Source organism: Ambystoma mexicanum, chromosome 5p (genome assembly GCF_040938575.1).
Source record: "Ambystoma mexicanum isolate Mex_15411 chromosome 5p, UKY_AmexF1_1, whole genome shotgun sequence".
In the NCBI taxonomy this organism is placed as follows: Eukaryota; Metazoa; Chordata; class Amphibia; order Caudata; family Ambystomatidae; genus Ambystoma; species Ambystoma mexicanum.
The window spans coordinates 1,021,746,551-1,021,761,085 of NC_090930.1; the positions used below are offsets into that span (position 1 = coordinate 1,021,746,551).

The 14,535-nt window shown below is 45.6% G+C and overlaps 1 protein-coding gene across 10 annotated transcripts in view; it reads right to left on the reverse strand.

The window, feature by feature from the left end:
* The window catches only part of PRP4K (pre-mRNA processing factor kinase PRP4K), a 1,306,928-nt gene that overhangs the window by 1,058,108 nt on the left and 234,285 nt on the right, over positions 1-14,535 (reverse strand). For all 10 annotated transcript variants that reach the window (XR_011274234.1, XR_011274233.1, XR_011274232.1 and 7 more), the window contains one exon: positions 131-1,327. Coding sequence is in view for 4 of the 10 variants with exons in the window: in XM_069613497.1 (XP_069469598.1) it covers positions 131-1,327 (1,197 nt within the window). In the remaining 6 variants the exon portion in view is untranslated. The remainder of the gene's footprint in view (positions 1-130; positions 1,328-14,535) is intronic.

Sequence of the window (14,535 nt, forward strand, 5' to 3'; positions counted from 1 at the left end):
GCCAACAAACTCAGTTTCATCAAAATAAGGATATCAGTGGTTCAATACAAAGTTAAAAAACTGAAAATATTTGTTTTTAAGTAGTTTTGACTACTGATCATTAGATGAATGTAGCAAGAATAAAGATTACCTTGGAGAAGAAAGACGCCTCCTTTCAGTTTCTTTTCTTTTTCTTTCCACTGATCGGCTCTTTGCTCTGCGGGCAGGAGAATGAGTCCGGGGAGGAGATTTGCTCAGTTTAGTTCGTCTGTCATTCAACAAAGGTGATCTGCTTGGTCTCAACGGCCTATCACGCACTTTTGGTGATAAACTTTTGCCTCTTGGGCTGCGACCAAGTCTTTTGCTGGGTGACCGATTCTCCTTCCCTGAAGATGCATCTTTAGAGGGAGACTTTCCAGGCTTTTTGTCTTTTTCAGTCTCCGACCGGCGGGGTTTTCTGTCTTTAGACCTGGATCTTCTTTCTTTGGATTTACTTCTTTGCTGTACTGGGGATTTTGATTTTTTGCTACGATCTCTATTGCGGCTTTCATTCACAGCAGGAGACTTTTTACGATCCTTTGGTTTGATCTTGTCATCCAGAGGGGACTTCGGTCTTACAGTCCTCTCTTGTGATCTTCGTTTTAACATCGGTGAACGGGACCACTGTGACGGATCATCAGATTTTGTGCGTTTTGCTGGGCTTTTTGATTTTCTCCTGTCTTTGGACTTACTCTGGCCTGGTTTCTCTTTAGCAGCATCCGAGCTTGCCTTATTTTTCTTTTTGTCAGACCTGTGTTTAGTCCGTTCTTTAGATTTGCTCTTGCTTCTCTTCTTCGAACCAGATTTAGAGTCCAGAAGCTCATGTCTTCCCCGAGTGTGTGCAGACCTAGCAGCAGATTTGTTACCATTTCTGGCCTTTTCATGAATCTCCCCTTCTTCCTCAGAGCCCGAATTGTATCCCTGCAATATCAAACTCATCCCAGATTGAACCTTTCCTTCCATGAGCTCACTGTCGAGTTCAGCTTTTATCAAGGCTCTTTGCTTCTCCAAATCTTCAAGCACAGCAAAGTCATCCATTTTAGCTCTTTTACTTGGAGACCCATCTTCCTTTCCAAGATCTCTAAGCACTTTCCGTTTGTGTTTCTTGTGCTTGTGTTTATGGTTATGTTTATGTTTTTTGTCCTTGTCTTTTTCTCCATCTGGAGCATGCTTGTGCTTCTTATGTTTACCCCGATGCTTGTGTTTCTTTTTTTTGTGTTTGCTGTGCTTGTTCTGGATTGTGTCCCCCTCTTCAATGACCCCATTCTCCTCAATTACACTTTTTTCGGATGCGTCACCATCTTCCATTCTGAAAATATAAATAAACAGATTGGCAAAAATGCAAAGGAAATAAACAACAGCTGTGCACATTTTCTAATTTCTGTAGGACACAGTACAAGCAATACCTTTATCTCAAAGATGACTGACATGGTTTCAGAAAACCCAAGCAAATGTATAATGAAAGTACTAAAAAGTAGTAAATCTACTGCTGCCAACTTCTGCATTGAACCCAGACAAAAACACACTTTCTCTGCAGAGTCAAGCATGTTCTTCAATATATTCTATGTAACGTGACGTCCCTCGTGCCCCACTGCAAGTAGATATGACCTTGTAGGCTCTGGCACATTCTGCAGACCCTCTTGCACCAGTCCCCATTGAACATTGCTAAAGCTAGTTAGGAGAGTAGTATTGTTAGCGATGCGAGTGCTGTAGGCAGCAGAAGAAATTATGCGTTTGCCCAGGGCGTAAAGTTTCTAGCAGTCTTTATCGGGAGGCAATTCATATGAAGATACAGGAACCCCCTCCACGTTTTCTAGTTGTGGTAACGACTAGGGAATCCCGGACGGAATGTCCCAGACTATTAAGTGGGTCAGAACGTGCAGGCAAAACATCTTTTACACCCTTGGATTAACTGCCTGAGAAAGAGAGGGCGTAAGAAAGGAGGTGGCAATGCACTTTTTAATAGAATAAAGAAGCGAGAAAGCTTGGCTGACAGGAACGTTTTCCTTGAGGATATCCTCAACAAAGTAAGGACAGTGTTAACAGCATCTGATCGTCAATGGGGGAAAGCCTCCCTGGGTTGAGATACAGGAGGAGCATTAATATTGTGAGTAATCAGGTCTTGGGAGCCATCATCCTGATCTGGGACGTAGTAGACATCACCCTGATCATCTTGGAACTGTTTCTGGGGGTGGAGGATCAGGGGGATAAAAGGGGGGGGGGGGTTCAGGGGCTGTGAGAATCAGGTAATCTCTGCCTAGGAGCAGACCAAGCATCAGGCGAGTGAACCCTAGGGCACTTCAAAGGTCTAGGTCCTTCATTAAAGGGACAGGATCTTTTAAGGAAGTCATCAAACTAATCTGAAAAGTCAATAAATGCATACAGAGTTCAAATCTTTCTTTAGACAAGGCAGAGGATTAGCACGCTTCTGGAAGAGGGAAAGCAGAGCCAGGCGGCGCAAGATCTGCAGGCTGGTGTAGGGCCTGGGACAATGGAGAGGAGGCCTGGGAATACGCTGAAGGCAAAGAAGGAATATTTTGGTGCCCAGAGCCCTGAGGCGGGGCCTTGGAATTCTTATCCCTGAGTTTGGGGTGCATTTTCACCAAAGGAGCACATTTGCAAAGTGTCGGGAGGATATCTCAGCGGCAACACGCTCACCTTGGAAGCAAGACGAAACGGGAGCAACACAAGTTCAATCCCCAGATATGCGTTTAGAAACCTCTGGGTATTAAGCGCGTTATAAATAACCAATCATCGTTTGACACATCGGAAACATGTGTTAAGATTTTAGGGGTGGCACATACTGGGAAACACGTCTTAGTGCTGACTGCGGCGGGTAAAACAGTAACAGTCGTTTAAGGGGTTCAAACAGTCAACAAAGAGGTCCGTTGATGAACGAGTCAAAAACGCACAAACAGCAATAATTTCTCACAGCACGAGCTCCACATAAAGTGTCCGACCAGAATGGCAGAAAAAAACAATCTGGGGTACCTCAATGTATGAAGGATCTTGGGTACACTACATGTCACGGATAGTGTTACAGTCACACCCATGTCGACGTCCCTTTTTCGATCTTTGAAAAAAGATGCAATGCTCCGCAATTACCACTAGATGTCGGACTATTTGCACAGCATGTAATTCTAAGCAGATTCAAAAGCATCAGAAACTGAATTACAATTGGGAAATCTCTTTTAACAAATTATGCTCCTTCAGTGAGTGCATGCTTGCATTGCACAAAAGTATTTTTTGAAGTGACTATGGTGTGTGCATTTATCATCAAGATGCATCTATGTGGTGTATTCATACACAATGTGTGGGAAAAGGTTTTTTTACACATGTAATAACTTGTTTGAGGGCAGAGGTCTTGCTACAGACTGTTTTGGTTATGTGGCATATTCATTTTCAAGTTTAGTAATGTCCCGGATGCACATCCTATAATTTACACTCTTGCAATTTAATTTAAACTCTATTAAAACGGTGCGTTACATACTCCAACCTCAACCTTATCTGGGGCACAGATGAGTATGTAATGTTTAGTTTAACTGTCCATTGAATCTGAACCTGGAGTCAATCTGGAAAATGTACTAAAAATGGTCAGCAGTAGCAAGGCTGTTGTTCAAGGATGAGTGATTGTCATTACACGGGGGTCACAGCTCCTATCAAAAGTTCAAGACTAGACTTAAACATTCATAATGTGACTCTCCAGCCAGTGCAAGCGTTCTTACAAAACAGAAATAAAATATTTGCTTTGGCAAATGAAACGGTAACTCTGCAAACTTGCCCTTGTAGCAGTAGTGCCGATAGGTAGTTCAAATTTGTATCTAGTGATTCAAACAGGATTCCTCCAACTTCAAAGCATTATGATTATTAGCAGCTCAGTCGATAGTCTATTTACTGACCTCTGAAGTATGCAAGGGTAACTCAGGCAGCCAACATTTGACAATTAGATTTTGGATATGCGGCCTCATTACGATTTTGGTGGCTAGTCAGTGGTAAATCCACCAAATTACTGCCAAACCTGCTTACCGCTACCACCACTTGGTCCCGTGGGTTTACTACAGGATTACAATTGGTGTTAATCCACATTTGTGAGTCCACAGGTCTCCATGGGGACTTTGGCAGGATTAGAGCCGGTGCTAATTATGCCAAAAATCGGGCCTTAAATTGCAAGATTTACCTCAAGCATGATGCTGGAGGAAAATCCTCCACTTCAAGGTCAAACCTATAGCACTGCGGTACGATAATGTAATTCTGTTACCACCAAAAAAAGGGGAGTTAATTTTCCCTGCACCACCTTACTAATAATGGGGTCCATAGAATTGAGCACTTGCCTCTATTGTAGAACAACACTGGCATACCATTAAGTAGTAATAGTTCCAGTAAATAAGGACTTTCATTAAATTGTCAACTAACAGTTCTGCTATCAAACCATAAAACGCATAATAAAAGTAATGTTTGCTTAAAAAAATTAAAATACATTTAGAATGTGCAGACCATTGTAGAGGGAAAATGAAAGGCGTATTGAGTGACTTATCCTTCTGTAATAATATACTCTTCTGCAATATGCTTTATAAAATGAACCAGCTGTAGAGTGGCTGGGAATTAGTGCACATCATTTGTTGTTAAGTTGAATTAATTCTAATTCCATTTGACTAAATTACTATGTAGAGTTTTTCCGATTCCAGCAGCAAAATTAGAAATTAGTTCAAATACGAAGGCTATCAATGCTATATTAGTTATATCTATCAGGAGCTGGACAGAAGAGGCAATTGACTGTTCCTGTTCTAGCTGGATGGTGTTCCCATGCTGTTATGCTATTCCTATTCTATGGGATGAGGCCTTGGATTGCATAGCACCTGTTGGTCAAGTTCTTTGTGATGGGAATTTGGACTGCTGAGGCCTATTCTGTTCCCTTTCTTTGCGAGTCTAGCTTGCATTTTTGAAGCCCTTCATTTACCTGTTAAATGTGAGGGTGCTTGCACTGCGCCATCCAATACAATCCCTTCTCTATCCGAGTGGAACTTTTTCCTGCGGTGACAGATGACTTATCTAAGGTAATCTTGAACTGTTAGGCCCAGAAAGTTCCTGTTCCACGAGGAAAGAATGATTTAGTGCAGTCCATGGCATACCTTTTCATTATTAGGCTTCATGAATGCACACTCCTCTCCAATATTTCAACTGCTATTTGTGAGGGAAGCATCTACTGCAGACACACATTCCTTATTTGTTCTCTGCGTTGGTCTCTTCTACCCTTGCTTTACTTGCACTAATCCTCTTCACCAGTACTACATGATGTATGCTTATATTACAGTTGCCCAGATTCATTGTTTGAGGGAAGTCTGAAAGGCTCCTAGACAAGTTGATCTCTTCTGTGCGAGTGGAGCGCTAAAAGGTTTATGCTGCTGTTGTACCTATTCTCTGCATACAGAGGAAGCTCAGTGTTTGTGTTCATCTGTTCCATTGGTGAGCAGGTGTTCTACTGCACACTGTGCATTATCTGTCAATTGTGTGGGAATCATGCTGTTCAATCATGATATGATAGTTTATTTATATAGCGCCTATACACAATGTGTTTCAAAGCACTTCAAGGCAAGGGAGGGAACAAGGGAAAATACAATAACATTCTTACAGGCCATGAACAGTAAGGATGTGAAATAACTATCATACTCGGCCTGACGACATTTCAGATAGTGCAAGAGCTATGACATAAATAAGGAAGGGAGGGGGAGAGTGGGAAGGAAATGGAAACAGACAGGCGACTACCGTACTAGGCCAGACGACTTTTCTGGTAGAGCCGGAGAAAACAAAAGGGGAGGGAGAGGGGGGCAAAAAGAGAGGGGAGGAACAAAACAAGCGACTATCGTACTAGGCCTGACGACATTTCAGATAGTGCTGGAGGGGGGGTGGGGAGGAAAAAAACAGTAATGGGAGGGTGGAGGAAACAGACGATGTTGCTATCATATTAGGTCCAGGGACAATTCTGATAGTGTAAGTGCATAGAAGAAAGTAAGTGGAGGAGATAGGAAAAGGGAGAAAGGGAGAGGAGGAGAGAACAGAGAGTAAGCAGTCCAAAAGAGTGGAGAAGCTAGAGGGGAGAGCGAATACAATTGCAGAAGTCAGTAGTAACACAATGTTGCAAGCCAGGATACAACTTCTACAACTGGACTTCTGAAGCATGCTGATGATGATTTCCATAGTTTTACCTTTCTGCATGTGTCGGCTGGATGTCAAATATGCTTTACACTCTTGTGAAGAAAAAATGTTTTACTCCTTTTAAATCAAATGTACTCGCAAAGTGAAAGAAAAATAGGGAGTAAAATACTCCCACCACAAAATCTTATCTAGTGCTCTGCCATTGAAGATACTTTTTATTTAAATAATCCCCAAAGCACCTTCCGTAGCAACTGGGATTCTTTTAAAGCAGTGACTAGGGAGGGGTGGCCGAGTTTCTAGCCCTGGGGACAGTATTGGCTAGGACCAGAAAACTGAGAGACTGATCAGGTGGGCAACCTTGAAATAAAATCCTTAGAGGCACAACAGAAGGCAACAGGCTCTAATACAATTTGTGACAAATCCAAAGAGTTTGTCACCATCTCCTTCGGGACACGACTGAAAACCTGGTTATTCAACAGACAATGACACAACCGCAAAAGGACACCGGCAGCAATACCTTCAGAGACAAAACTGGAGGGATGGGCCAACAAACTGCAACCAAGAACAAGGGCAGTTCTACTGTAAGATACCAGAGGCTCCACCAAACCAACCGACTTACAAACCCACTCCCCCCTTCCTGCTCCTCCAACATACCAAACACCACTACACTAGACCTTTGGGTTAGCCACATTACAAAAACACACACGAAAAATAAATTCAATGTTAACACCCCACCATCTCTGAGATTCTGAAAGCACACTTAGATGGAACCACCCGCCACATAAAACAGTCAACGATACAAGTACACACCAAGACACCAGATAGTCAAACAGCAACAGCCACCCGCGACTCTGGCTCGCTTATGGACACAATCTAACCAGAGGGTACAACCACAACCCACCCAACATCACACGACGCACAAACACCAATACTAGCACACGCGCGAGGCACTGAGTCTTACCCATACAGTTACAATTAACGGGGCCTCCCGCACCAACTCCCACATGCAAAACACTTGCAGACGCCAGTGCCTCCTGGTTCTGAACCTATCCTCTAATCCCATCCGCACTAACCCTCCCCCCCCGCATCCCCACCACCCCCACTTGCAGAGTCACATAGGGGGGCCAACTTTTTGAGATCCTTTTGCGGGACACTTGCCCACGAGGTGGTGATGGCGTCACAGCATCATTCACGTTTGGCCCGCCCCCTTTGTAATTTAAACAATTTGTTAATGGCTCTTAAAACCTGGCTTAACTGCAATGCAAATGGTTTGTCTTTGGGATGTGATGGTCACGTTTTGTAACTGCAAATATGACCAGCACGACCCCAGGAACAAAGCTTTAGCATTGGAATGAAGACGGGTGTCCGAGCGTGAGCAGTAAACCTGCAACCGCAGCAGTGGCAGCTTGACCTGCAGGCTCAAAAAAAGGAGCCAGGGCCGCAGAGCCACCCAGAGAAAGAAAACTGCAGGCAGCAGCAGGTGGCCGCGCTGTGGTGTGTAGACGGCCAAATAAGTTTGCAGAGTTGCTGTGCTGGACACAGGTTGTCCCGACTTGCTGTCTCCCGAGAGTCACACTCCAAGGAACAAAGCAAGTCGGGACAACCAGCGTCCCGCACATTAACTCTGCAAACTGGGGGACAGAGTCCCCAAATATGGGACAATCCTGCAAAATACAGGACAGTTGGCCACCCTAGAGTCACGCGAGTGCCTGGAGACTGCCCATGGGCGCTAGCGGTGCACAGTATGAATCAACATAACAAACCTCTGGGACTATGGAGGTGATGCCCCTACGCTTAACACCCCATAGGGGAAGAGGATAAGCGGGATCTCTCTGGAGGCGTCTCCCCCTTAAGGAACAGGAAATCCCCAGAGATGGACTAACACACATCCTCCCCCCAGACACAAACACCTTTATTGGGTATATAGGAACTAGGATGTATGGTAACACTATGGCCACAACCCTCTAATGGATGGCATGGCTTCTGACCCACTATTATGGCCCATCCATATGGGCCTCCATCCTAGGGCCGGGAGTATAGCTTGGCGGGAAACGAGTGTCTTGGAAGTAAGGCAATGCCGAGCACACAGGTTGAAATCCTGGTACCAACCCTAAGGACTGGTCTACGGCATTATGCGCGATATAGAAGATTAATTATGGGGCACCACACAAAACCTGAAAGAATAAGATGTGGCACGGCAGTGAAAGGACCAATCATATCAAAGGATCAGCAAAGCCCGCAGAGTTCAAGGAGGGGTCAGCGCACACATGTGGTATGGCCAGCAGGAGAGGGTGAACGCTAGACAATGCCTTAAAGGACGCCGTGTGCACCTGGCAAGTGCAACAGGGCCTCGCAGACAAATGAGCAAGAGCAAAGTTTAGTGTCTGCAGAGAAACTGTTCACCAGTCCAGACACAAAGAGACTGGGAAAGAAGAATAGTCAGCGACGACAGGGACACGAGTTGCCTGAAAGGCACGGCATGAGTGCTGCACAGACCACACATGCCTCCCGAAGTGCTCGGCCTGTCCCAAACACGTACGCGCTAGCTCCAACAGACCGGGGGTGGGCGTTAAAGCAAGAGAGATCGAGGAGGAAAGAATAAGAACAGTAAGAGACCCGAGATGCCACAGAGTGAGAAGGAGTGAGAAAGGCCCCAGAGCAGGGAGAGGCCAGAGATGCTGAAGAGTGGGGAGTGACCGGTGGCGCCACAGAATGGGCAGGGGGTGGGAGGGGAGCAAGCCCAAGAGTGGGGGTAATATCAAGAAGCCCCAGAGTGAAGGAGAAAGAGGAAAGCCCCAGAGTGGGGACAGACTGATACCAGTACTGGTGTGGGAAAGGAACCAAGAAAACAGAGCGGGGAGCGAGTAAGATTAGAGTTCCAGAGTGGGGAAGGAAGGAAGAAACCGCAGGGTGAGAGTGAAAGATGAGGAGCCGCAGAGTGGGAGAAAGAATGATTTGAGAAAGTGAGACAGAAAGACCTCACTGGAGCACCAAACCTAGCAGTGCACAAACTGTACACTTGGGACTGTTCACATAGACAAGGAACCATGGTAAAGAGACACGGTTGGAAGTCAGAAACCAGCAGCCGGCCTTTAATACGGGCAATGGCCTAAAGTATGTTTTAGGTTTTCTTTTTCAGATGTAGGGAAAGAAAGTAAGTTAGAATACAATGCGTGACAGGGGACAGTATTTCGGTTAAGCCAACTTGACATCCTGATTAGCACCTCTTGACATTTATTGTAGGGATTTATAACACAGGCTTAGGGAAAGACTCAGTCCTTCTTTAAAGAGAGAACACTTTTGAAAATCATGCTTCCTTGTCTGTCTTCTAATTCTGACCTACCACAGATTCTTCGTGGACAGACTGATTACACATAAGATCAATGCCCTCTCTATTACGAAAGCAGAGAGAATACTTATGTGAAACTCACTTTCAATAATAAAAGTAATGAAGCAGAGAAACCTTTATCTACTGCTTGAAGGTCAATATCAATCTGGCACACAAAGGATTAGCTAAACACGGATGGGTAAAGAATGCATGACAAGGCATCTCAATTGTAGGCTTTCCGCAACCTTTATGAAAAGCTGAACTCCGCTGATTGTACCAGCCAGGCCCAAAGATTTGCACTTACCAATAACCATTGCCGAGGGATACACTTGTGTATAGGCGTGTTACAAATGCCATATATCATAATTGACATTTGTTGAGGATGAAATAGTGAGGGATTATTACTGGCACAAAAGCTAGCCAAAAGAAATTGGAGTGTGACTGGGCCAGCCAACATATCCCCCTCCTCCAACACCCTATCTTTCTAAGACTACATGCTTTCCTTCAATCTCCCTGTCGTCATAGTATCTCTTTAGGAGTGAGGGATGGAGCAACCAGCTTCATGGGGCATATTCAGGAAGCCAGACTCCTCAATTTTAACTTTCATGCTCATCATTTGACCACAAAGAAATTGCTGAAGACTATCAGCATCATTCGGAAATTGAAGTTAACGGCCGCTAAACCAGGAGAGGGGTAGCAGGCGAGAGGGATTCCATTTTTGACCGGGGCTGTTTTCACTAAGTGAGAGGAGCTAGAGGCTTGTAGGAGACACAGGGGAACACTTCTGGGGAAAATGCCCAGGAATTCTAGCCCCTGCCTGATCACCTGACAAATGGCATCCTATGCCCAGACAAGGAAAAGTCTGAGCTGGCCACAGAGCATAGCACCGTAGTAAGTTACAGTGAGGTTTGAGCTGGCACTCAGCCTGCCAGCCTACATACAAAGGAAGCTGAAAGCGGTGTATCGGGTCTTCATATCGCAAGCAGTTGTTTTGGTGAACCAAAAGCTCTTGCCTCCCAGAACCGATGGCACCAAGCTTATGGTAATAAGTGGCCGTTTCCAGAATGCTCACATCTGCCAATTCCCAGATCCTTATGGCACAAAATGATGTGTAGGACAAAGAGGGAGAGGGAAAGGGGGACAAAGAGAGAGAAACAGAGGGAGAGGTGAACAAGTTACTTACCCCTGGTAACTTTGTTTCGACTGGATGCTCCTCCCACATATTCCTCATCTTCTGATATCTCCAATATCCAGCTTCAGAAAAATATTTCAGCAGAGAGCACTGTACGTCGATGCGGTTGACTCAATATACCATCGATGACCTGGCTTCAGTTTTGTTTGTTCGTGTCATTCTTACAATAGAACTACCCGCATTAAAGCGGATTAGACCATACTAGACTCTGAAGGAGCGTAAGCTGCAATAACATTGACATATTGTGGCGGGGTAGGCTGGGAGGGGCGATGAGGAATACGTGGGAGGAACATCCAGTCAAAAGAACATTGCCAGGGGTAAGTAACTTGTTCTTCGAATGGCCTCCCACGTATTCCTCATCTTTTGATAGACTCCAAAAAGCAGGGTTTATTTTGGAGATGGGAGTAAGAATTTTATCATCATGGGTTGTTGTGAACCGAATGAAGGACTGCTTTCCCAAAGCTTCCATCCTGACTTAAGGTGGAATCAAGGCATTATTGCTTTGTAGAAGTGTGAATTGTAGATCAAGTGGCTGCCTCACCAATGTTTTTTTATTGGAAGACCTCTTTCAAGAGCAGAAGAAGTAGCTATGCCCCTAGTGGAATGGAGGGAGGTCCTTCCCGGCCAGCCTATAGCATTCAGTGATAGCCAAAATAATCCATCTGGACAATGTTTGCTTAGATAGATACAGCCTGTCCTAGTCTCTGACTTGTGCATACAATAAACAGTTGGATATCTAAACGAAACCTGAAAAGTAGAAACTCAGAGCCCTTCATGGGTCAAGTCTGTGTAGCCCCTCCTCTTCCTTGTCAGGATGAGGTGGAGGGTAAAAAGGTAGGCAATACTGTCTCTTGTCCCAAATGTAAATCCTATATAATCTTAGGCAGGAATGAAGGTTTGACCTTAAGGACAACCTTGTCCTTATGAAATGCCGTAAAAGGTGGTTTAAAAGATAGTGCCTGCAACTCACTCACCCTACGGGCTGATGTTAATGCTACTAATAGGATGGTTTTGAATGTTAGTAGTCTTAAGGGACAAGAATGGAGTGGTTGAAATGGTGCACACATAAAGAACTTTAAACAGGATTAAGGTCCCAAACCAGAACCTGAAAAGGAGATGGAGGGAACACATTAGTGAGTCCCCTTAGAAACTGTATCACCAAAGGAATTTTAAAATATGACGTTTCCTCTGACGAGCGCTTCAAGATGGAAAGCGCCGCAAATTAAACTTTAATGGTTCCAACCTGGAGCCCCACCATTGACCAAATGCATCAGAAAAGATGACGCCTTTCGTGATTTGCATATAAAAGGGTCCACATTCTTATCCTACACCAGCTGCAGAATTTATTCCAACGGTAGCGGTACAAAGATTTTGTTGCTGGCCTTCTGGCCGAAAGCAAGATCTCCATTACGTCATCCGGGAGGTACCAATCCTTGTACCTCAGCCTCTCAGAAATCATGCATGAAGGCTGAATGTCTTGACCTCTGGATGGAGAACTCAACCCTCCTCTCGCGAGAGAAGGTCCTCTCTTTGCGGAAGATGTATTGAAGGCCATATCCAGAAGGTCCGGGTACCATGTCCTCTTGGCCCAATCTGGGGAAATTATGATCATGGATTTAAAAAACGTTCTCAACCTTCTGATCACGTGAGGAACGACGGGGACTCGAGGAAACTCACACAGAAGGGGAAACTCCCAGTCCACTACAAACGCGTCCCCTAGAGTTCCTCTTAGGGAAAATTCCCTGGAGAAGAACAGTTTACACTTCCGGTTGGCACTGGTCGCGAACAGGTCCACTTGAGGGGTTCCCCAAAGGATGAAGATCTTTTGAAGGACTTCCTAAGATAGTTCCCACTCGTGGGAGATTGCTCTGCCTGTTCAGTGCGTCCGCCGCCATGTTCTCCTCTACGGCCAGGTGAACTGCTGATGGGGAGATTCCTTCTTGAAATGCACAGAACCAGAGCTGCATTGCCTCTCTGAACAGTGGTAGTAACCCCACACTTCCACTCTTGTTGAGGTAGTACAGGGCCACTGTGTCGTCTGTCATTATCAGGGCATTCTCCCCCTGTATGGAGGGAAGAAAAGCCTTCAGCGCAAGTCTGATTACTCTCAGCTCCAAAAGATTGATGTTTAGTTTGGACTCCGATGGAGACCAGCGACCACTGATCGTCAAATCGTTGGTGTTGGATCCCGACCCCGTGAGTGAGCTTCTCCCTTCAGAATGGTGTCCTTGGAGGCTGACCACAGGAGATTCTGTGCGACCCCGTTTAGAACCTGAAGTAGGTCAGACATGTTGCCTGAGAATTGAGACCATTGTGCCCCAAGAGCACATTAAAAATGGATCTCATTCTCAGACGAGCCTCTGGCACCAGGAAAATGCAGATGCCATGAGGCCGAGCAACCTCAGGAAGTCGAAAGCTGGGAGACGCTGGGCACTCTGAGCCTGAATGGCAGAACTCGAAACTGATAATGAGAACCGCCAACAGTGAACCTCAGGTACTGTCTGTGCTTGAGATGGATTAGAACATGAAAATAAGCATCCTGAAGGTCTAATGACACCATCCAATCCTGGAGGTTTGAGTGCCTGAAGGATCTGAGAAAGTGAGACCATCTTGAGCTTGTCCTTCCTGACGAACTTGTACAAGTATCTCAAGTCCAAGATGGGTCTCAATCACCCATCCTTCTTGGGGATCAGGAAATATAGAGAATACCATCCTTTGTTCATCTCCGTTACAGGTACCGGCTCTATGGCACCATTCTTGAAAGGCTCAAAATCTCCTGCACAAGGAACAGATCTGGAACCTTCAACGAATGGCTTCCTGGTTTGGTCTCTGAATGAAGGGGAGGCAGTAACCTTGGGATATGATCTATAATGCCCAAGCATGTGAAGTAATACCCCACCATTCTTTCAGATGCTGAGACAGTCTGCCGCCCAACGGTGTGACACGAGTCAAGACTCAAGAGGTTTTGAGGCGGCTGAAGCAGTGGCTGATGATTGAGATGCCACTGCTTAAGTGGGCTTTGCAGCTTTCCCTCGTCCATCACATGGGAATCTTCTTTGGACTCTTTGACCAGCCATTCCTCTCGCTCTTCCAACTGAGACGTAGTAGCGAAGGGATCTACCCCTTCAAGAAGGTCCGATGGGGTGAAAAGGCTGAGGCTGTCTGATGGCAGCACCTCGAGACTCGGCTGCCGCCTTCGAGGTCTAGAGGTAGAGAGAGTAGAGAAGAATGGAAATAGAGAGAGGAGAGAAGTGTAGGGGCGATGGAGAGAGAAAGGGGGATGATGAAAAGGGTGGAGGATGATGAAAAGGGTGGAGGATGAGAGAAGGGTGGAGGATGAGAGAAGGGTGGAGGATGAGAGAAGGGTGGAGGATGAGAGAAGGGTGGAGGATGAGAGAAGGGTGGAGGATGAGAGAAGGGTGGAGGATGAGAGAAGGGTGGAGGATGAGAGAAGGGTGGAGGATGAGAGAAGGGTGGATGAGAGAAGGGAGGATGAGAGATCCTCGGGGGGAGGATGAGAGAAGGGGAGAGGATGAGAGAAGGGGAGAGGATGAGAGAAGGGGGAGGGTGGGAGGAAAGAGAGGGAGAGATGGGAATAATAGGAACACGGTTAAGTCACAAGGTTATAAGGCCTTTTTGCAGGCATTTCTATGACCTCTAATGCATTGTGATTATGTTCATGCCTTTTTGCAGGCCTTGCTATGTTATTTGCTACACGTGGTTCCAAATGTGAACACAGATGGCCCCGGGAGAGGATTTATATTGTGACATAGCCATAAAGGCAAGGCGTGATGTGCAGTCTTAATAGGTAGGTAAGAAATAGTCTGCGAAGACATCTGAATAC